We start from the raw sequence: 25,770 nt of genomic DNA on the forward strand, positions 1-25,770 counted from the left end.
ATCCGTTGCGTAGTTTTAAAGATTTAAGTATACAAAGGGACATAGGGACAGAAAACGACTTTGTTTTATACTATGTAGTGATAATGATTTATTGTTTTTAAATTTAAACAATAAGATTAACCTAATTTTAGTTTGGATACGATAATTTTTAAAGAGAATAAGATTTACTAGTTATATTATATGTAGAATGTAGATCAATAAACATCAAATATTTTTTTTATTTATGTTTCTACACGCTCCACTGGTCGGTTCGAATGCAGTTTTCACCAATTTATTATAACATAAAGTAACTATATGACTAATTTGGCATTTTATCTTTTATTTTATTTTAATAAATGAGAACAGCCGTACTTAAATATTAGTAATAAATAACCTGAGATACATCTTTGTTTTTAGACATCATTTTTGCATCAGATACCTACCTACCTAATTAAAAAAAAACAGATAATAATCTTGATTTATTCGCATTTTCCCCGATTAAAAATACAATAAAAAATATCCGTGTTTATCAACCTTAGTCAAGGAAATATACCTTATTTTTACATTTATTTTCTAAGGTTATGAAATACAAAACGTGTATAATTAACGATAATTTATAATAGACTAGCTTTCCGCCCGCGGCTTCGCCCGCGTTTTGAAAGAAAAACCCGCATAGTTCCCGTTCCCGTGGGATTTCCGGGATGAAACCTAACCTATATGTTAATCCAAGTTACCCTATATATGTGTGCTAAATTTCATTGTGATCGGTTCAGTAGTATTTGCGTGAAAGAGTAACAAACACACACACACATCCTCACAAACTTTCGCATTTATAATATTAGTAGGACTAGCATTCCACCTGCTTTTACCTAAAACTTGAATCACTAGTATTTATAACAAAGTTGCTGTAGCTGTATGTATGCTTGAGTCTTTAAAACTATGGAACAGATTTTGATGTGTATTTTTTAATAGATAGAGTGACTCTCGAGGAAGGTTTTAGTCTTGTATTATATTATATATATTAACTTTTAGACAAAGCGAGCGAAAAACACAAATTCAAAAAAAGAGCGTATGTGCCGAGCACACATGTCAGAAGTGAAACTTCTTAAGCAAGATTCAAAGAAACCAAAATCGTCGCCTTACTCCATGACGTGACGGTATTGTCATGACGCGACCTTGAAATTTTACTCTCAACGCGCCAAGAAGTTTTACAAATATACGCATCCAAATACCTACGTAATACGTTGGGTAGGTGTAGGTACCTACTTTTAAATATTTACGTATACAGACAGACAGAGGGAAGAGTCTTTGTACTACTATCTAGTGATAATACATAATATTAATCACCTAACTACAAATGTCATTGAACTTTATCGAAAAATTGTAGATTCGGCTGTTACCGCTCTTTACGTCACCGCCATCTTGTTTTTTCGCAAGGTTCAAGGTCGCGCCGGTCAGTGCGTTCGGAAATCTGGAAATCTATTTCGCGGTGCGGCGCGATGTTTTCAAGATTTTCGAACGAGAATAGTTTTTATTACATCTTAGACGCCCTTGACAGTGGCCGGATGACCTGTTTGAACGATTGCAACGAATTTTGAGATGTTAGTGTATTTTCAATATTGGCTTTTAGTAGGTACCTTTGTATTTGATAGGTTGGTGTATTTTCGTTTTGAGAATTTACTGTGAAGATTGAAGTTTAATATAGGATACTAAGTAAAAAATCTTGATACTATACACTAAATCACAATCACAAAGTTGTTTTATTCGTGTTAACTCTTATATTATCTTTGTATAATATAGTTCTGTGGTCTCTACTACTAAGAAGAAGCGGCAAGAAACTCCGTGGCTTTGCGTCACTAAAGGAACAACTAGTAAAGGACAAACAAATACGATACTTTTGCAGTTATTAAATTATTAAAAACATGAGAATATCTAACACATAAAGAGCATGTATGTATGTATGTTAAGGACAATATACAAAACTACTGCACCTATTTTAATAATATTCTAGTGTTATCAACAAGTAATAAATATAAAATAGGAATACATTACATTTATCAAAACCTTTTATGATAGACAATTATTTACCTATTTTAGAATCGTAAGGACGACTAGCATTGAACCAACGTTTAAACCTAACCTTTTTGAACATAAGAATATTATGTTCTTATCTACTAATATTATAAAGTTGAATAGTTTGTTTACTTGCACGAGCTTATCTCAGGAATCAGGGGTCCGTTCAATTTGAAAAATTATTACAATATTAGATAGTTTATTTATCGAGGAAGGCAATAGCCTATACATATCATCACGCTTAGAACAATAGGAGCGGAGCAATGCGGTTAGAGCTAAATTAAAACATTGAAATAATTTTTGATATTGCTCCAGTAGTTCCTAAGATTAGCGCGTACAAACAAACTCTTCAGTTTTATATTATATAAGTAGATAAAATAGATAGTGGAACAGATGTTATCTGACCTCTTGGTTACACGACATAGTATATATTAAGTTGATAAACGGAATAATGATTGATCAACACGCGCAAGTATCAACACCATATACGCGCTCTATACTTGTTTATGGTGCGTGGAGTTTTCCTTATTTGAACTATTAGGTCAAACATATGGTCTATGGTTTATACTTTATACAGTTTAATTACTAAGATAGTTACAAAATTTTAAAGGCGACATATTTCTTTAAATTGAATAAGAAGCATTAGTTCCGATAACAGAAGACGTATTAAGTAGAAAGTATTTTTAACATAAAACTAAAACGCCTTTACTTTGTCAGAACTTGGCCGAATTAAAATGGGAAGCACGAGCTTTCAAACAAAAAAAAGAATTATCAATATCAGTTCACCCAGTCGAAAGTTCTGTCGTAATTAACCGAAACAAAATACAGTCGAATTGAGAATCTCCTTTTTTTGAAATCGGTTAAAATATTTAGAACAGCATTTCGCAAACATTCACGCGAGCTGTCAACGTGAGATTTAAAATTCGAATCGCGGGACGAATTCGTTCGACAATTCAAATTAAATTTATGAAATTCTAATTTCGAATGGCGAACGGGAAAATTCCAGAATTCGAAATTATTCTAGAACGCGTGTATTCAACGAAGCAATGATATTATAATTAAAAAGGTGCAAGTACCAACACCACTCGATTTGCGAAAACGACACACTACTGACGACATGATTCAACTCATGAAGTCAAGTAAATGTGGCTAATTGGCCATATTTCGACGTGCCATTTCCCGTGCGCTGTATTTTAACCACGCTACTATTAATTTCAAGTTTGAGCGTGTTGTTAGTTTTTAAAACTAAGTATAAACAATAATTTACAATGTAACTTCTTTGCGTGTATTCATGGATACTGTCCTTTCTCTCATTGCCAGTTGGACTCACCTTCAAGCGATCAGGTGGTAAAGCGTCTTATAGCACGAACAATTTAATGATGGGTAAAAAATTAACTAAGGTTGGACGATTTGTGGTATATAAATCTTTAAATATTGAACCGTGTGAAAGGCGTTTGCTATAATATTAAGGTCAGTTTTATAAAATACGGTTTAATAAAATGTATGAAATCAAAAAGAATAACTATTCTGTCTGATTACTGAGTTCTTGAAAATATGTATCAATTTTCAAATATTCATAATTTTTTTCCAGAAATATATTTTGTTGCAAATATATAGTTACATGTGATAAAAAAATAATTTTAGACTCAATAAAACATATATCACATAACTATGTGCGGAAAAATATAACAGAGATCGGATTTTATAATCTTAAAAAAATCATCTTTTCAAAAACATCTGTTCGTCTGTCGCTTTTACTAGCACAGCACTGATTTGGGTGAAATTTTGAATGAAAATAGTTGAAGAGCTAGATTCAAAAATCTACCTACTTTAAAAAAAGGCTTCAAATTCAAACCGGTTAATTTTTTTTAACCGCATCAAAATCCGTTGCGTAGATAGGGACAGAGAAAGTGACTTTGTTTTATACTATGTAGTGAAGTTCTCATATTATAAAGGGTAATTTTCACACTTTTGTATGTTCGTAAAATGCTTACCTTGGACTCTATTTTCACGCTTGCATAAAATGTATTTTCATAACAAAATCAGGGCGACTTTTAATACCTTGGACGAAATAAATCGTTTTTACAGTACGAAGGGAATCTGGATCACTTTTGACGTACGTATTTATTCGATTATTCCGAAATATAATTAAATAATAAATATAATTAAAAATAAATTGCGATCAATGACCTTTTGACGGCGGCGTTAAAATTTAAATTTAGAAGAGATGCATTCGAGAATAGATTTTGAATTTGGTGTTAATTATCTATGGTTCTATACTTACCATAGCTAATATTGTGGTATTTTTTAATTAATTAAAAAATCTATCTTTAAATAATAAAAATGAATTCTGCAATATTTTTACTGTTTTTTTTTAAAGTAGGTACAAGGAAGGTTTTTATGGAGAGAAAACACGAAAAAGGGGCAATAAGGCAGAACGACGTCTGCCGGGTCAGTTAATTAATTTATTTATTTCATTTTTACAGATTATCCCGCCATATAATTGTTATAAATAATGACCTGAATGAATAACTATGATAAATAATATAGAAAGTTAATATTTCACAGAAAAAATCAAACTTTGTTTCGCATCTTCTTGATTCAATTTATTATCTTTGTTTTATTGTAGTTTATCTATACATATAATAAATCTGTAGAAGGGTCAATTCTGTACATTGAAAATATTGAAAAAATAAATAGCAGGGGGTGTTACTGGATCGATACCAAACCCAAATATGTGATTAAAAAAATTTTTGTCTGTCTGTCTGTCTGTCTGTCTGTATGTGAAGGCATCACGTGAAAACTAGCGGTTCGATTTCGATGAAACTTGGTATAATTATACCTTATTATCCTGGGCGTAAAATAGGATACTTTTGATCCTGGAAAAATACGTAGAAAAAAAATAATCTTAATTTTTCAGTTTTATCCATAGACGTTGTTCCGTAGAACCGCGAACACACGTTGCGTATTATTATAGGCCTAGCCGTATTTGGGAATTGGGTCCAATAGATATTTATAAGATGTTATTGTCAGAGGTACTCAAAATGGATAAATAAACCATCCACGCGAAGACCGACATCCGCGCGGACGGAGTCGCGGGCGGAAGCTAGTATCTAATATTTTTTGTTATTAGGTACCTACATGTTTCATTATTTAGTATAATAGTTATCACTTATCAGTTGTGGTTATTTATTTTTCCCATCATAATTTGATAACACATACTTTGTTTATAAAAGTATTATAAAACTAATTTTTATGAACGCATCTAGAGTCCGTTTGGTGCAATATATATTTCGACCATGGTGATACATAAACGTTTTACAAGTAGGTACCCGCATCATATCTAAAAATGGTTTTACACGAGTATGTATGTATGACCTCAAATGCGCTGTTCCAAGGTGAGGTCGACGAGAAATATTTCAACTGCCTCGTTGGCCGTTGCAACTTGCAGTTATGAAGAGAAATTGCGAGGACATGTCATTTCTAATGTTTTTTGTGTTTTATTACCTGCCTACCGTGTAAACAAGACATATTTTTATCTATACTAATATTATAAAGCTGAAGAGTTTGTTTGAACGCGCTAATCTCATGAACTATTGGTCCGATTTGAAAAATTGTTTCTGTGTTAGATAGCTCATTTATCGAGGAAGGCTATAGGCTATATAACATCACGCTAAGATCAACAGGAGCGGAGCCACTCGGGTGAAACCGCGAAGCGCAGCTAGTAAAAAAACTCTTGAAAATATTGTGTTGTCACCGACCTTATCTAGAACAGTCTTAGAACAGTATATTATTATTTATTAACTAGCTGCAACCCGCGGCTCTCTGTAGCAAAATAGTGGCTTTCCCGTGAAAGAGAAACAAACATACATCCTCACAAAATTTCACATATTTTATCATTTAAGTAGGATTATGCTTATTTATAAACTTGCAACGGATTTAAACCCCGGTTTAATATAAAGTAGGTCAGTCTGCAGTTGCACATGACAACGTGACTCAGTCGTTCGATATCCATACTTATATAAAAATGAATTTAATATGTATGTCTGTTGCTTCATAACGTCTAAACAATTAAATAGATTTCGATGAAGTTGGATTTAACTACAGGATAAAAAATATGGAAAGAAAAGAAATACGTATAATAAGTACTTATTAATAATTAATATCTAAATATCGCATGTAGTTTATAAAACAGGCGAAACCGCGTTCGAATAGCTAGGTAGTAAATTATAGAATAAACTAACAGCTCGCCCCGGCTTCGCCCATGTACACCCGCGACAAATATTAGGATGTGTTACCTACTTGGTAGTTGGTACAGATGTAAGTAGTTTATAATAAGTAGCCCTTGAGTCAATTTATTGGGTACAAAGAAAAAAAAGACGTGTGTCACTCGGGGACTGGGGCGGTTGCGCTATTGCATGCTATGCCTTCAAGCCACACCTCCGCCCGTCCCCGTGGGGAGCGTGAGGTTTTTTCGTTACGGAATTTCTCGATTCGGTCCCCGCGCTCAAGGCCCGCGATAGAAGCTATGCAATAGCTTAAAATTGTTCCTCTTTATAATATTAGGGTAAATAACTTTTAAACATCTATTTACTCCCTAAACACAAGGAAGCACTATTCTTAGTTCCGAAGCCTACAGACTGAACAACAACATACTGTGATACTATTGTTAATGTGCATCTGGTAGCAATCACGGATAAGTTATTTTGATAGTAATCAAAATCTAATTTCACACTAAACGACTAGAATGCTGAAGCTAAGGTCGGAATGCTGGAATTAGTAACTACTAACTAGTTACTAGGTATTTTATTTATTTATTACACATTATTACACATTTGACATTATTGTACAGAACCAGTAATATATAATACTAGCTGTGCCCCGCGGTATTCCCGCAGTGCTCCGCTCCTGTTGGTCTTAGCGTAATGATATATAGCCTATAGCCTTCCTCGATAAAAAGGCTATCTAACATCGAAAGAATTTTTCAAATCGGACCAGTAGTTCCTGAGATTAGCGCGTTCAAACAAAAAAAAACTCTTCAGCTTTATAATATTAGTATTAGATATCGTGTAAAACATGAACATGGTAAGTGACGGCTATCTTCCAGGCAACCATAAAAATAAAGGACATATATGATGCTGTTTTGACGAACATTTTCAACCGACTTCACAAAAAGGAGATAAAATTAGGCCATCTGACATTGACTTTATTTTTAAACCGAGGTTACAAAAACGAGGAGGTTGGCAATTTTAATTTTTTTTAATTCTGCAGCGAGGCAATGGCATGTAACTTTTTTTTCATCGACGCAACGGGGCAAAGGCTCCTCTATTGTCTATACGTTACTCATTATCTATGCCCACGCAAACCACAGACTACGTTCGTAAGGTTAATGCGCGCGTAGGCGTCGAGACGAAAGGACATGCATGCATCGGTTCCTGTAATAAACAATCTTTGTTCAGACGGCAGAAATAACCGCCTTTGTTCGATTGCATTCTCTAGAGTATTTTCAGTGGTAATTTATTATGTATTAAAATATTTTATTAGGTAATAAATTACGTACGGACAAAGAAACGCTTACGCGTAACTATATTAGAATTTTAGTGCATTTTTATAGTATCTTTGATGATATAATTAGTAAGTAGTAATAAATTATTTTGTCTAAAATAGACACATTTATATTTTATATTCGTAAGTAAGTATATTATTAATTGCGAATTAATCATTTATTACGCTACTCAATCATTTAATTTTTCCAAATTTAGTTCTAGCCCGTAGTCCGTACGTTAACCATTTCGCGCGCAAATTAACTTTTTCTAAAATTTAAAAAGAATAAATCGCACCGAATTTTGAAATTCGAAGCGGGGTCATTATTCGTTACAGACTAATTTGCATAACAAATAAGTCTGAGATCACATGACATTACAGGTAATCGACCGAACATTTGATTCAACATTTATTGGACAATTATTTTGATGACACGCTAATGCTCTTTATTCTGTGTTATTTGCTACCTTCGCCTTATAAGTCATCGTATGAGCATGTATTAGTCAGCTTAATTATTATGAAAATAAAATTATATAAAGTATACCTAGGTATTATGTTACGAAATTTTATACGCAGTTCTATACGCAGTTCTGTTCAGTTATATAAAACCTCTTCATTGCATCGCATATCGTTATGAAATAAAAAAAAAAACATTAAATTATAATTACATACTGTATTAGTTGCATATTATCGTTTATATAAAATATAAAACCTTTAAACCTTGCATTGAATTAAGTTAAGCCTCTGTAACAGATTTCTATAGGATTAAAATTGCGCTACGCAATAGGTACCTATATACTAAAAGTCTAAAACTCCGCATTATTATTGTAAACGAATTTTTATCTATGTTTCAATACATATCTAAAAAAACATATTTTTAGCGATTATGCAGCGGCGGATCGTCGACCGCGCTCGACCGAAACGCCTTGACAAGGACGTTCTATTAAAAAAAAAGAAGGGAACAATGGCCGCGCCGTTTGGCGGGTATTTTGACAGCGTCAAATGTCAAATTAGAAAAATATCGTGGGAAAATTTATTAATTAATTTGACGCTAATTAATTTAGAAAAAGTATAGTTATTCTTGTTACTAGGCAAAGAAAAAATATGTAGCTTTTTAGTGGTATTTAAGTCGTAACAATAACAAAAAATAATTTATTTCCTTATAAATATTATCTCTATATTATAAAAATGAATCCCTGTTTCCCTTGGCATCACGCGTGAAACTGTGGACGGATTTCGATAATTCTTTTTTTATAATATTCCTTGAAGTACGAGTATGGTTCTTATGTAAATAAAACATAAACATGTCCCACGAGCGAAGCCGGGGCAGACCGCTAGTTTATAATATTTATAAGTTTTGCTAATGTTAACTGGGAACTCACAGGAAAACATTACGCTTACGTTAACTTATGAGACCATCTTATTATACCACAGTCCACACAATAATAGAAATCAAATTAAATCTAAGTAAATAGACAAATAGACAATAAACATCTGTGACGTCAGCATCATAAAATACTGATGTAATCGACTATCTTGACCTTATTCTATAATTACTGTCCAGTATTTGCAGAAAAAACATTTAAATATTAAATATTCTAACGTAATTGCCACCTTATTACGTCTAGGTTAAGTAATAATTCATAAATCTATACATATAATAAATCTGTAGAAGGGTCAATTCTGTACATTGAAAATATTGAAAAAATAAATACCAGGGGGTGTTACTGGATCGATACCAAACCCAAATATGTGATTAAAAAAATTTTTGTCTGTCTGTCTGTATGTGAAGGCATCACGTGAAAACTAGCGGTTCGATTTCGATGAAACTTGGTATAATTATACCTTATTATCCTGGGCGTAAAATAGGATACTTTTTATCCTGGAAAAATACGTAGAAAAAAATTAATCTTAATTTTTCAGTTTTATCCATAGACGTTGTTCCGTAGAACCGCGAACACACGTTGCGTATAAATTATTATAGGCCTAGCCGTATTTGGGAATTGGGTCCAATAGATATTTATAAGATGTTATTGTCAGAGGTAGGTACCTAATCTAAATGGAGAAATAAACCATCCACGCGAAGACCGACATCCGCGCGGACGGAGTCGCGGGCGGAAGCTAGTAAATAATATTTATTTAGGTTTATGAATAATTATTATTAATTCGATAGTTACGCAATTGACTCTCCATATCGCAAGAACATCGCAAGTAGGTAAAGCATTTATTTTAAATGGAAACAGAGCAAGAAAGACACATCTAGAGTAAAATGTGGCTAATTAAGCCTCTTTTCGTCCGGGCGGCTCCCGAAGCGCTAATAGTTAGCGTAAATAATGATTAGAATATCGTTGTTTGTATACAATACGGATTAAAATTATATTGGTATGGATAAATGTTATAATATATTATGTACTTACATAGGTACTTAATAAAAAAAATTAGTAATGCCTAATAAAATATATACGACATATTAAAAATACCTACAACACATCAGTTTTAAACTAATGTGAAAAACAATCAATACACTGGCCCGTCATAAAATTCGCAACAACAAATGTAATCATTTAATTTTAAAGATATGACTCAAGTCTCAAAGTCAGACTATACTGATTTTACAAGCTTCAATATTTGTTTCATAAAACTTTATGTTTAGTATTTACGAAAACACCTTCATTTATAGACTAGCTGTGCCCTGCGGTTTTACCTGCATTGCTCCGGTGACCGGTCCTATTGGTCTTAGCGTGATGATATATAGCCTATAAGTTGACCCAACTTGTTTAATCCATGCTTTTGAGTTTAGCCCAGACATACATACAAAAAAAAAGTCTAAAAACTATATTTTTGGCTTCAATATCGATTGTAGATCACAAGCCAAGTATTCTTATTTTTATTTGTCAAATTCTAAGTATTATTCTAAAAATATTCCATGTACAGTTTTGACTTTCTAACAATTTTATTATATGTACCTACATAACTTTATTTATTCTAATGAACCTTGGAAAATTTCCACACTCAGTGCTTAATAAATAAATTTTATCTTTATCTCTTGGAGTTTAAAACAATGTTTCGTTTAATTATTTTAAATTATGCAGCTGCATCTATGTTATTAAAATTAATATTTGTAATAAACATAAAAAACATTGCTAGTTAATTAATATCTTAATACATGTTTAATATAATCTATACTAATATTATAAAGCTGAAGAGTCTGTTTGCTTGAACACGCTAATCTCAAGAACCATGGTTTCGATTTGAATAATGTTTTCACTGTTTGATAACAGAACAATGCAAGTACAACTGCAGGGCACAGATAGTATTATTCACTACATAGTATAAAACAAAGTTGCTAATGCTAAACAAAACTATGCAACGGATTATGATACAGTTTTTTAATAGAGTGATTCAAGAGGAAGATCATAGTAAATAATTTATTAGGTTTAAGACAAGGGGTAAACCGCGGGGCACAGCTAGTATAATTACAATTATAAATCCATAGTACAATGCATCGTTATGACATTTTCGTTCTCAACTATTAGATCTTGATAAACAATATTGATTTGATAATATTAGATATACAGTTGATAAGTGTATACTTTATGTAATGAAAACAATATGGAATGGAACCAAATCTATACTAATATTATAAAGCTGAAGAGTTTTTTTTTTTTGCTTGTATGCGCTTATCTCAGGAACCACAGGTCTGATTTGACAAATTATTTCACTGTTCACACGCTACAGTCTACTGTAGGCATACCTGTACAGGTCAAACATAGGTAGGCTCAAAAAACCCTACAGGTCTATTCTCACACACAATACAGTGTACCTGTGTAGGTATACCTGTACAGGTAAACCTGTCAGGTGCACTGTAGCATGTAAGGCAGCCATAAGTAGCTATGTTTCATACCTACAACAATTTTCATTAAATGTAGGTGTACCTGTGCAGGTGAATCTGTCTTACAGGTAATACCTACATGTATTTTAATATAGATAGATATACCTGTAACACAGATAGAGACAGCTGAACCTGTCAGGTGCACTGTAGCATGTAAGGCAGCCATAAGTAGCTATGTTTCATACCTACAACTATTTTCATTCAAAACCGTTCTGCAGTGTAGTCGTGAAAGTGTAACAGATAGATACTTTCATTCTCATATGTCTATGGATTAAGAATAAAAATGTAAATCTTCTAAAAACTACACATTTAAGTGCTGTTTGTTGAGCCAAAACCATAAACAAATTCAGATTTGATTATGAATTGGATAGTTTAATACTCTTTTTAGAAATATAGTAAGTTAAAAGTAGTGAAGTTTTACTAATTAGTATAACAACACATAAACTGGGGTTTCTTTAGTTAACTGCCGCACGTATTATAGGTTTTTTGTGGGAGGGGAGGGGGGAGGAGGAGGGGGGGACCCTCCCCCCAAAAGGGGAAAGTTAGGAGACCAATAGTTTTGGAGAAAAACCAATTTTCCTATTCTAACCTCAAAATGTATGGAATTGGTGTAAAATCATTTTAACTAAGCATTAGTGATTAGACGATAATAACAAAAAATTTACGATACATAAATAAAATACAAACAAGTTGTGTAAACCTACGTAGTTTTTTTATTTGAGTGGGAATCGCCCTAAAGTCGCTTCTGGTGGCAGTTCAAGAGTTAACCTAACACGCTCGTCGCTTCGCTCCTCGCTACCTATTTGGATATTAAAAATAAAAGTTTAATAGTTTTTTAACCTACATAGATTTATTTTTTGTTTGAGTGGGAATCGCCCTAAAGTCGCTTCTGGCACTCGCCGGCCGCTGCCGCGGCACGCTCGCTTCGCTCGCTCGGCTCGTGCGGCAGTTCAAGGGTTAACCTAACACGCTTGTCGCTTCGCTCCTCGCTACCTATTTGGATATTAAAAATAAAAGTTTAATAGTTTTTTAACCTACATAGATTTATTTTTTGTTTGAGTGGGAATCGCCCTAAAGTCGCTTCTGGCACTCGCCGGCCGCTGCCGCGGCACGCTCGCTTCGCTCGCTCGGCTCGTGCGGCAGTTCTAGGGTTAACCTAACACGCTCGTCGCTTCGCTCCTCGCTACCTATTTGGATATTAAAAATAAAAGTTTAATAGTTTTTTAACCTACATAGATTTATTTTTTGTTTGAGTGGGAATCGCCCTAAAGTCGCTTCTGGCACTCGCCGGCCGCTGCCGCGGCACGCTCGCTTCGCTCGCTCGGCTCGTGCGGCAGTTCTAGGGTTAACCTAACACGCTCGTCGCTTCGCTCCTCGCTACCTATTTGGATATTAAAAATAAAAGTTTAATAGTTTTTTAACCTACTTACGTAGATTTTTTTTTTGTTTGAGTGGGAATCGCCCTAAAGTCGCTTTTGGCACTCGCCGGCCGCTGCGCAAAGTCACAGTACAGTGAAATGAAACGTCTTGGTCCGCTTTTTTTGCACAACAAAACGGATAAATGCGCTTTTTTCGCACAAAAAATTATTAACTTTAAAAATTAATAACTAAAAAACTACAAGTTTCCTAACAATAATATTTTGGAATTACAATCTTACATTACCTAGCTAACTAACAATATAAATATTTCCAACAAATTCGTGCGGCAGTTAACTAAAGCCAACCCCATAAACTAATTATTCAAACTTGATTTCGAAAAATGAAAGTATTTTAGATTAGTGTCAAAGAATGAAATGGTTTTCCTTTGTTTTAAAGTCACAATAAATAACTTTAAACATTAAATTACGGTGTGTAAGTAAGTTTTTTAATATTAATTTATGAATTATCATAACAAAAACCTGTGTTGTTAATATGATCTTTATAATTAACGTTACGTAAATAAAATTGTTTTAAAGTAAAGTAATTCAAGGATAATATCGTAAAAATATGCTTGAAGTTTTTATAACAACAAAAAATCCAATAAGAATCCGGTTAGATGCTTTTTTTTTTCTACATATAAAAAAAACATTTAAATTAAGAATTTTTTAAGGCAATGGTTGCATGAATTACAGCCAAAATACTTGTCGGCTAGCAATACCCTCGTAGTTAAAGTTAGAGAGGTTAAAAGTATTTTGCGACGTTACCGTTTCTCTGTTCAAGATAGATGAGATATAAATTTCTCAAGTTACGCTCCGTTACTTTCAATAACGGATAAAACACATTATAAAGGTAAAACAAGAGGAAAAACAGCAAAATCAACTGCTTTTCATGAACTTAAAGAATCACTGCAAATCCAATTCACAGCACTATGAGATCCAAACTGTTTCACTAAATAGATCACTGTGTTCACTATTATAATTGTTTTATTTGCGTTATCGCAATTTCACAATAATTTCAAAGTTTTAACAATAAACTTGATTACACTATACGGTATATAATATGCGACTGACTTCACTTTGGTTAAAACCGACTGACGAGTGACGACACGTCATTCCCGGATGACAGTTCGAGCGAGATAACGCTATACGTTAGATAGAGAGACGCGATTTCGTGTGTTTTCGCACAAGAAAATTAGGTAATCCCTGAATCATACACAATATGTTTTTTGTTGTTTCTGAAGAATGAATAAATCGGACTTTACTATTATTGTACCGTTCGTGAGTTATATATATTTTTTGTGATCAGCGCCATCTTGTGTCAAGTAGTGGAACTAAAACGAAAACATGTCACCGGCAATGTTTCAGTTATTACAGACAGCGCTAGATGTCGCTCCGCGCTCGCCTTCGAGCTGATAAAAATTTTTGCAAACAGAAAGATAAAAGATTAGATACTAGATCAAGGTTATTCCAATTGACTGTGATTGTAAAATTGAGCTTCTAACTTTTCCATATAATATTATAAGTACTACATATACATATTATACGCATTGTCAATTGTCATATTGTAGGTACAACGTGACGTAAAAACATTAATTATGGTGCAAACTGCAATTCAAATACACTGGGTAGGTAGGTAATGAATATCACGATGTATTATGTCGTTAATCATTCATACTACTGCCTTGAACTTTAATCTTTGTTAAATATTGATCTTTAACCGACTAGGGTTGCAATTTTAAAAATGTTTATATCCTAGGTAGTTCATTATCTTTATATTTAGAGCTTACTGCTTAAGTAATAATACACGAGGCCCGATTATCATTTGATAAATGCTGATAAATGATAATAAATTTGAGAAAACACACGCTCTTTCATATCATGCTTATTCAAAAGATTGGCTATTTTATTCTTATTTTATTGAAGTGGATTATTATTAGTTAGGTCGTGAAAAAAATGTCATAATTAGATAATCAATAAGGTGTATTTCACATAATAAAATAGTGAATAGACACTTATTAGGCATACATGCTCCATCCTAGACCACGCTTGTCGCTTTCCATCAGGCGAAGCGATGGTCAAATGCTTGCCTAATCCTAACATTAAAAAAAAAAAATATCTTCAACATACCTACAAGACGTCTAGATAGAAAATTGCATTTCCGTGTTACTAAATTAGCATGTTTTGGCGGGAAATTGCCGATTGTTGCCTTTTTGGCGAAGACTTTTTGCCAGTGTGAAGTTAAACAGATCATGGCTATACATACCTATTTGTTATTTTCTTTTTAATATTTATTTGAAAGAACAAATATTGTTATTAGTTGTAACTAAGTAAATTGTTCGAAAAATAAATTTGAATTGCTATATTATAATCTGTAGGTAATTTTTTTTTCTTAATTTTTTCGTCGCATTCTGTTGATATTTTATCTGTGATACTTTAGGAGGGTAATTATTTTCATGTTTTCTTTTTTGCAGAAATATTCTTTTTTTAAACCGGCTCAATTTTTCACACGAAGATATTTTGTCGTAACTTTAAATCAATGAAAAGGACAAAGGTGTAAAGAAGGATATAATGGGAAAGATCTCCAATGGAAATGGTATGTATAAAATCTTATGTAAACGTTAGTGATAACAATAATTATGGAGATAATAATTTCAAATTACATAGCAAATAAAATAAAATGCTCATCTCTGTAGTTATATTTTCTTGTAGATATCAATATATGCGGATTGTAGTTAAGTAGTAAGTTGTTTAGTAGTAGCATAGAAAAAATGCATCTGGAATTTTTTAAGTATTTTTTACGTACAGCGAACATAGAGATAATATTATGTACTACGTTAGTACATATTATCTCTATGACAGCGTATGCAAAACTATAACCTCCATTGAGTTTAGAATACCGAACGGTGGGACACCTGTATATTGGTCCATGGTAGTAAGCACAGAACATATTTATATGTTCTGTGGTAGTAAGTGTATACTGTATAGTGTATAAGTATAAGTGTATACTGTATGTAGGTTGATAATAGATATTATTATTTTCATGACAATTTTACGTTCCTATTTCTATTTTTATGAATGCCATTATATGTAACTACAACATTTATTAAATTAATAGATGTAAATCGAAATATTACTTGACTAATTTTACGCGCTTTTCATAGATTTAAATCTTACAACAATGTTAATTGCGTATTTGCCGCTTTTTCATGTAGATAAACCTAACCTATATTTACACAAATTTATTACAAGTATAATGGGCCTTTTTCACAATGGGCGGCGTTGGGCGAGTAGAGGCAATCACGATAGTGTAGAGCCTAAATGTCTATGATCGGCCGTCATTATTGATGTTTGTTTATAATCGCCGTAATGGAAAAAATCGACCATCATTTGTTGGGCCAACGCTGCCCATTGTGGGCCCTTAAAAATAGCGTGTACGTAATCGTTTTTGTAATTTATATTTAGATGTTTATAAACACCGTAATTGCGGCAAACATCGACCATCATTTGTTGGGCCAACGCTGTCCATTGTGAAGAGGGCCCTTAATTTTTTTTTTGATAAGTATAGGAAAATGTTAAAAAAAGCGTAATTATCTAAATACATACCTGATGATATTTTTTATTAACCGCCGCTAAAGCAACAGGATCGGGGCTTAAGCTTCTCATCGTTGGCAGTACTTCCTCCATTTTTATCTGTTAAAAAAATTCTCAATTTTAATTTCATTGATTTCGATTTTTTTTTTGTTTTATATCTGTTATTAGGAAGGTCAGAATAAAATGTATATATGTAGGTACCGCATCATTACATAGTATAAAGCAAAGTCGCTTTCTCTGTCCCTATGTCCCTTTGTATGCTTAAATCTTTAAAACTACGCAACGGATTTTGATGCGGTTTTTTTTAATAGATAGAGTGATGTATGTAATTTATTAGGTTTAAGACAAAGCGGGCGAAGCCGCGAGCGGAAATCTAGTAAAATATATGATAGTAATTTTTAACCGACTTCAAAAAAAAGGAGGAGGTTATCAATTCGGCCGGTATATTTTTTTTTTTTATGTATGTACACCGATTACTCCGAGGTTTCTGAACCGATTTACAGGTTTTTTTTTTTGTTCGATGCGGGATGGTGTCGAATTGGTCCCATAAAAATTTTATTCGGATAGGCCCAGTAGTTTTTATTTTATGAGCATTTTTGTCTGTAGGTATTTGTAAATTTTGCAAGTGCAAGTTTGAAGTCGGTTGTTTTTAACGCAGTTATCACTTGTATTATAATAAGTAGTTAAGCAATAAATCAAATTTATTACGAATAGGTACAAAGATTTGACTTATTTAAATCAACCAAAACAATTACTATAAAAAAAAACATTTATTGACATTAAATTTAGTATTCAGGCGATAATACTGTATATCACATACATGTGATTAAAAAACCTAACCCGTTTTAACGCAGTCGGATAAACATTTAATTCATATCGCTTAGATTCAAACCGACAAGGTCGTCAACATATCACTTATAGTACATATCGTGCAAAAAAACTACCTAAGTAGGTACTATACTACTAACGGAAACGATACTAAAAAATATATGTAATCAGGATCTTTTGTATGGAGTACAGACTAAAAATAATTATACATAATTTTTTTATCTGTACAAATATTAATGATGATAAATTGTTTTTATCTATACACATTACACCGCCTCCTTGGTACAGTGGTTGACGCGTGTAGAACCGAGGGGACCTGGGTTCGATTCCCGGTGGAGACGAAGAAAAAATGTCTCGGTCTGGCAGGACACAGAAGGCTGATCACGTACTTGTCTCTAAAGAACATCGATCATTGAAACAGATGTATGCATCTGCCCCTTACCCCACTACGGGGACATGGGACTTCACACATACATATTACACTTATAAATTCAAACAGTTCTTCAACTAGAACTTCTTTTAGAAGCGCTTACAAAGTATACTTTACTGTATTTCTTTCACGTGATAATGACGAAATCTATACTAATATTATAAAGCTGAAAAGTTTGTTTGTTTGTTTGAACGCGCTAATCTCGGGAACTATTGGTCCGATTTGAAAAATTCTTTCGGTGTTAGATAGCCTATTTATCAAGGAAGGCATAGGCTATTTATCATCACGCTATGACCAACAGGAGCGGAACCACGGGGGTGTTACTGGGAGCGTCGCTAGGCATTATATATAAATGTTTGTCATACATTACTGTTTTATTAATTATTTATATAGAGATAATAGAGATAAACTCATTTTCTGAAACCTTGATAGTTCAGGAAATAATTCATCAGTTTATCTTTGTAGGATCTTTTGTAAGATTAGCGTGTTCAAATAAACTCTTCCCCTTCATAATATTAGTATAGATAGTTTAAAATGATTCAAGCGCTTAAAAATAACACGCAACAAATCTTTATAAGTGTAGTCAATTTTGCAATGTTTAAATCACGTACCAGCAAAGTGATACGACGTTTGCAATTGATTATAGTCCGGGAGGTGGCTGGTAAATACTTCTAAAGACATTAATTACAGATTTAGTTCCCCTTTAATAACTTGTTAATTTTAATAAATAATTTTAACGCATACAAAGAGACATAATGACAGAGAAAGCGACTTTGTTTTATACTATGTAGTGATGATTTATCTTACAACGCTGCGCCTTATTTTTGATAAATATAATAGCGCGTTTAATTTAACGATAAAATTATATCTTAAAAGTAAATCAATTGATTAACTTAATTAATTATTTTAACAATAATCAATTAGATAAGAGTATTCACAATCATTTAATTAGAGAATTATAATAATATTTCATGTCATATTCAAAATAACAATCAAAACAACACAAATAACACCTCCGCTGACACACACCACTCGAATAGTTGTTTTAATCGTCCTATAAATAACGGTCGTCTGCAGTTGCGAGTCATTCTTGTACCGACTTTTGTCGAGGGAAGATGTCTAAGAAATATTATATAAGTATTAAACTACATGATACAACCACGCTCTAACATATATGTAGAGATAATAATTATAATATTGAAACGCTTGTGTTGTATTTATTAAATGTGTATGGTGGAATAAACCTTTCCTTTCGTTTTAATATTTTAATACTAGCGGTCCGCCCCGGCTTCGCCCGTGGTACATATTTCGCAATAAAAGGTAGTCTATGTTCTTTTCAGGGTCTAAAGATTGTCTGTGTCAAATTTCATCAAAATCGGTCCAGCAGTTTATGCGTGAAAACTATACATACGTATATACATACATAATTACAAGCCTTTCCTCTTTATAATATTAGTATAGATGTAGATAGATATAGGTAGATATGTTATATCATAATATATAATATGTACGATTGGGTTGTCTGGCAGAACTCGCTTTCAACGATAAGCTTACATACATATATTTTATCGTCAATTAATAATTTTTCATTTTTCGTTATGATAATCACAATAAGTATTAAAATACCCAGCTAGCTCTCGGTCTGTGACCTTTGAATAACACCTTATGTAAACATAGGCAACCGGACTTCACAATAGCGGCGTATATAGTATGCGTGGAATATTTAACGGTTTTAAAACTAGGTTTTTGAAGTGAAACTTCTTTATCGGGGTTGGAAAAAAAAGAGTAACATTTTTTCGTTACGCGTGACATTTTTCCGTTACGCGCCATCTTTTTCTTATCCCTGCCACGCGTGATTCGACGTATTTCTGTAAAGTTGCATATAGTAAATTTTTTTAATAATAAGATCATAAAGACGTTTCACTTCTTACGTGTGTACACTAGTACACGCACACATTTTTTTTACAGGCCTTATCTTCACCTGTATGTTTGTATGTAACCGACATGTATATATATGTAAATTACTCTTTTAGACTTAATTTTGACCCACTTTAAACGGACAGATTTAATTCAAACTTTGTACACTTATCAAGAATCGGTGACTATAATTATTGGTGGACTAGCTGCTCCGCGCGGTTTCACCCCCGTGGCTCCTCTCCTGTTAGTTGTAGCGTGATGATACATAGCCTATAACCTTCCTCGATAAATGGGCTATCTAACAGCGAAAGAATTTTTCAAATCGGACCAGTAGTTCCCGAGATTAGCGCGTTCAAACAAACAAACAAACATACAAACAAACAAACAAACAAACTCTTCAGCTTTATAATATTAGTATAGATTATGTTTGAAATTTTAAACCTATGTACTTGCCTTTGATTTATCTTCTTATATATGTAGTTTTAGCAAAAACCTGTTGTACCTGAAATAAAATATTTATTTATAATATATTTTTAGTGATATCCAATATACAATATACATGTCTATTAGGAACATGTATATATGAACAGGGTGTCCCACCGTTGTTATACTAAGCTCAAAGGAGGTTATAGTTTTGCATACGCTGAGTACGTAAAAAATACTTAAAAAATTCCAGACGCATTTTTTTTCAAATAGATGAATTCTTAGAACTCTTTGTGTACACCCCTGACAAGCAACCCGCCTAACTTTTCCACCAGCACGTGAGCTATCTTTTAAAATTATGTTTTCATAGACGAAATGCTCACATTAGCGAAGCTGTATATGCCGGCTGCGCGAAGTAAGAGAAGAAAACATTGATTATAAGGAAAATTTTTGCAAAATATTTTTGACATAATTCTGTTGTTTGAGTATTTTTTACGTGATCAGTGTATGCAAAACTACAAATCCCTTCGCGCTTAATATACCGATAGTGGGACACCCTGTATAAATAAAAGGCGATAATGATCTTTAAAATATGAAATTAGGCTATCAGAGACTTTATCAGATAATTGAAAAATTGTTTAAAATTTTATTGATTGACTACCTATATTATACGGTGCATTTAGATCTAACTTGTTACATATTTAGATTTCTATGAGATCAAACGAACATATAAGAGGCTAGAGCAAGAGCAGTCTTCCGTGATCTTTTAGTGTAAACGAAAACTCGTATTCAGTGTTGTTCAGTATTAGAACATTGCATAGAATCTTTTCGAACGCACTAAGAACAACGAAAGAATGCTCTACGCGTTTACATTAAAAGAATTTGACATAGTGGGGTTAGAATGAGCATTCGCTCTTTTGATTTAAATGAAAAAGAAAGAAAAGAAAGAAAGAAAGAAATGCAATAATATAAATACTAATTAATAACTCATGTTTTTTTTAATTATAATTGTTATGTACCTATGTTTGTTTTTTGTCTTTTTTATTTAATTAAAACTTTGTACACTTATCACGGATCTTGACAATACAATAATTTCATGAGTTTACCTCATTAAAGCGTTCTGTTTTTTAAACTACTAGCTTTCCACCCGCGGCTTCGTTCGCGCAGTCAAAGATAAACCCGCATAGTTCCCGTTCCCGTGGGATTTCCGGGATAAAACCTATCCTATGTCCCGGGGTAAAAAGTAGCCTATGTCCTTTCTCGGGTATTAAAATATCTCTATACCAAATTTCATGCAAATTGGTTCAGTAGTTAAGGCGTGATTGAGTATCAGAAAGACAGACAGAGTTAGTTACTTTCGCATTTATAATATTAGTATGGATTGTAAAAATTATCAGTATCAGACGAACATTGTATAATAATCATATCATTGTCTACCCAGTTAAAAATAGACCAATCAGAGCGCAGGAATATGACGCTAATGTATTAGATAATTGGTTGCGCCGTTATCAATATTGATAAGAGATAGCAAGAGATTATAAAGGAAATGTAACAGGTATGTTTTAAAAAAAGATTGTTTATGTTTCAATTATGTAATACTGATAGTAATAATGTGTTAGAAAAAAAGGGCTAACTTTTTTATCATACGATTATTATATAAGTAGATAATTTTTGCTGTTATTTATTTGTTTTGTTTTTAAATGAACGGCGATTCTGAATAAACATCTACAATGACGGCCGATCAAATATAGACACTAGCTGCGCCCTGCGGTTTTACCCGCATTGCTCCGCTCCTGTTGGTCTGAGCGTGATGATATATAGCCTATAGCCTTCCTCGATAAGTGGTCTATCTAACACCGAAAGAATTTTTCAAATTGGACCAGTAGCTCTTGAGATTTGCGCGTTCAAACAAACAAACTATTCAGCTTTATAATATTAGCATAGATGAGTTCTCGAACGAAGTCGGAACTATAATATTAAATTTTACCTACTACCTTATTTCCGACTCAACAAAATTCATAGTGCGTTGATTCGGTTTACAATTTAAATAAATACATATTAATGTGTGTTTATTTATATCTTGAATTGATTAAGTTTTTTGAGGAAAAATATTAGCATTCCTTGAAGACATTTTTGTGTTAGGTTCTTGGAAAAAAAAACTTGCTAATATTGATTTTAATTTTTGCGTATTTTTATAGAATCCTATCCTGCGCTGCAAATCCATACTATAATATTATAAATGCGGAAGTAACTCTGTCTGTCTGTCTGTTACTCAATCACGCCTAAACTACTGAACCAATTTTCATGAGGTCTGGAGATATTTTGATACCCGAGAAAGGACATAGGCTACTTTTTATCCCGGGAAAATGACGCAATCCCGGAAGTCCCACGGGAACGGGAACTATGCGGGTTTTTCTTTGACTGCGCGGGCGAAAACGCAGGTGGAAACCTAGTGTTATATAAATACGAAAGTGAGGATGGATCGATGGATGTTTATTATTCTTTAACTTAAAAACTACTGAACTGAATATAATGAAATTTGGTATGTAGGTAGATGACTCAGATTAAGACATAGGCTTTACATTTACTTTTTATCCCAGAAATCCGACAGGAACGGGAACTATGCGGGTTTTGAAATTGGAACATAGAACTGAGATTGGAACATAGTCTAATATAGAGTTTGTTTGATTGTAGTAGTTCCTGAGATTAGCGCGTTCAAACAAACAAAAAAACTCTTCAGCTTTAAAATATTAGTATAGGATATGGATTATGGGCAAAGTCACGTATTCAACATGTATGTGTTGTAAAAAACAATAAAATTAAAACACTGAGATGAGTCAGAGGAAATTACAGACAGTGGCAAATGTTTTTCCTGTTACGCACCAAATTATTTTCAATACTAATATGATAAATCAAAGTGTTTGTTTGTATGGGCTAATGTTAAGAGGGGTTAGGCGGTCAGCTTAATATTTTTTTTTTATATGCTAGTGACCATTTATTTCAACGTATTCATAACGGATCGTCTAAATGTAGGTTATTTCATAAAATACCATCGCTTGACGTCAATATATAAGGAAAACTTTTGTATTAGGTACAAGCTATAGGACTAAAATAATTATATTTAACTACCTACACTTTATATTGCCATGAAAATAAATACATAATAAATAGAATATACAGGGTGTCCCACTATCGGTATACTAAGCGCGAAGGGACTTATATAGTTTTGCATACACTGATCACGTAAAAAATACTTAAACAAAAAAAAAAATACGTCAAAAATTGTTTGCTAAATTTTTCGGAAGAATACCCTTACGATTCTCGTACACACGCTTGCTGGTGTGCGTGCGCCATTTTGAACGTTTTTAAGAAGTTTCCCTACTGGTTGTATCTGTATATTGTGACATTGAGGTGTTTTCCAATTTTTCATTGACATAAATATTTTACATTCGCGACTTCTGTAAAGATAAAAAATCATTTTTGTTCGTGTTATCTAATAGCTAGATAATGAAAATATTTGTTATATGTGTAGATTATACCTTTGCACGCTTGTTTAAACTTCCCCTGTATGTTTGTAACCGACTCCTTCAGACTCGATTTTGAATTTAAACGGACAGATTTAATTCAAACTTTGTACACATCAAGGAAAAACAATAATTTGATGATTTTATATTTTTAATTGGTTTGGTTACAAACTTTGTGACACGATAATTGTTAAATATGCAGTACCTATACTAGCCTTCCGCCCGCGGCTTCGCCTGCGTTTTGACAGAAAAACCCGCATAGTTCCCCTTGCTTTTAAGATTTCCGGGTAAATTAAAATTAGCCTATATTTTATTTTTGGTCTTCAGCTACATACTTACCAAATTTAATTATAATCGGTTCAGTAGTATTTGCGTGAAAGAGTAACAAACACACACACATCCTCACAAACTTTCGCATTTATTTTAATTCATGCAAGGGATCAATACTAGGGAAGGAACAGGTCCCCTTAATACAGGTTATACCTAGTAAGGGGGCCTGAACCCCAATCCAATATGTATGAATTCAAATAAAGATTTTATTTATTTATTTATTTATTTATTTATTTTAGAAGGGTGTAGGATAGGATAGGATGTTCAGCTTAGCTTATCTATCAGAATTACAATTAATGTATGAAAATACGAACCAAATTGTTAAATGCTATCAGTATCTTTATCAGTAACTCCTAAAACTGACATTTAAGCTTTTCTTAATATAAACAAACTCGACAGTTTAAATATACTTAAAAATAACCTTGAACTACTCTACCAAATTATATTCTACCACTCTAGTAGCTTGCGCGTGTTGCTTAGCTGCTCTACTCTACTAAATTTTAGTACTCTGCTCTACCAATGGCGTCTATATTAGTATAGTAAGTAGGATAGTTACTCTACCACTCTAGTAGCTTGCGCGTGTTGCTTAGCTGCTCTACTCTACTAAATTTTAGTACTCTGCTCTACCAATGGTGTCTATATTAGTATAGTAAGTAGGATAGTTACTCTACCACTCTAGTAGCTTGTGCGTGTTGCTTAGCTGCTCTACTCTATTAAATTTTAGTACTCTGCTCTACCAATGGCGTCTATATTAGTGTAGTAAGTAGGATAGTTACTCTACCACTCTAGTAGCTTGCGCGTGTTGCTTAGCTGCTCTACTCTACTAAATTTTAGTACTCTGCTCTACCAGTGGTGTCTATATTAGTGTAGTAAGTAGGATAGTTACTCTACCACTCTAGTAGCTTGCGCGTGTTGCTTAGCTGCTCTACTATACGAAATTTTAGTACTCTGCTCTACCAGTGGTGTCTATATTAGTATAGTAAGTAGGATAGTTACTCTACCACTCTAGTAGCTTGTGCGTGTTGCTTAGCTGCTCTACTCTATTAAATTTTAGTACTCTGCTCTACCAATGGCGTCTATATTAGTGTAGTAAGTAGGATAGTTACTCTACCACTCTAGTAGCTTGCGCGTGTTGCTTAGCTGCTCTACTCTACTAAATTTTAGTACTCTGCTCTACCAGTGGTGTCTATATTAGTGTAGTAAGTAGGATAGTTACTCTACCACTCTAGTAGCTTGCGCGTGTTGCTTAGCTGCTCTACTATACGAAATTTTAGTACTCTGCTCTACCAGTGGTGTCTATATTAGTATAGTAAGTAGGATAGTTACTCTACCACTCTAGTAGCTTGCGCGTGTTGCTTAGCTGCTCTACTCTACTAAATTTTAGTACTCTGCTCTACCAGTGGTGTCTATATTAGTGTAGTAAGTAGGATAGTTACTCTACCACTCTAGTAGCTTGCGCGTGTTGCTTAGCTGCTATACTATACGAAATTTTAGTACTCTGCTCTACCAGTGGTGTCTATATTAGTATAGTAAGTAGGAAAGTTACTCTACCACTCTACTCTACCCATGTACCTTGCCTTGCCTTGCCTTTAGAGTTTAGACTGTAGGGTTAATAACTCTATAGTTTATACCTACCTAAACATGTACATAACAAACATAATAAGGTAAAACCGAATTTTCCGATAACAATGCCGCGGTTTAACCTAACCCCTGTGAAATTGAATTATTAATAATTTAAATTGAATTCAATGTGTCTATAATTGTCTATAAATGCGTCCATTGTATCTATAATAGTATAGGTTTATTATTTATTTACCTATT

The 25,770-nt window shown here is 33.1% G+C and overlaps 1 protein-coding gene across 4 annotated transcripts in view; it reads right to left on the reverse strand.

Moving 5' to 3' along the window:
* LOC123704692 (segmentation protein cap'n'collar-like) overlaps positions 1-25,770 on the reverse strand; it is a 110,078-nt gene that overhangs the window by 83,546 nt on the left and 762 nt on the right. For 2 of the 4 annotated variants that reach the window (XM_045653118.1, XM_045653120.1), the window contains exon 1: positions 13,672-13,978. Coding sequence is in view for 2 of the 4 variants with exons in the window: in XM_045653122.1 (XP_045509078.1) it covers positions 16,510-16,590 (81 nt within the window). In the remaining 2 variants the exon portion in view is untranslated. Of the gene's footprint in view, positions 1-13,671; positions 13,979-16,509; positions 16,597-20,125; positions 20,175-25,770 lie in introns of those variants that run through there. The other 2 variants (XM_045653122.1, XM_045653123.1) reach the window with 2 other exon arrangements.

This window comes from Colias croceus, chromosome 30 (assembly GCF_905220415.1).
Source record: "Colias croceus chromosome 30, ilColCroc2.1".
Taxonomy (NCBI): domain Eukaryota; kingdom Metazoa; phylum Arthropoda; class Insecta; order Lepidoptera; family Pieridae; genus Colias; species Colias croceus.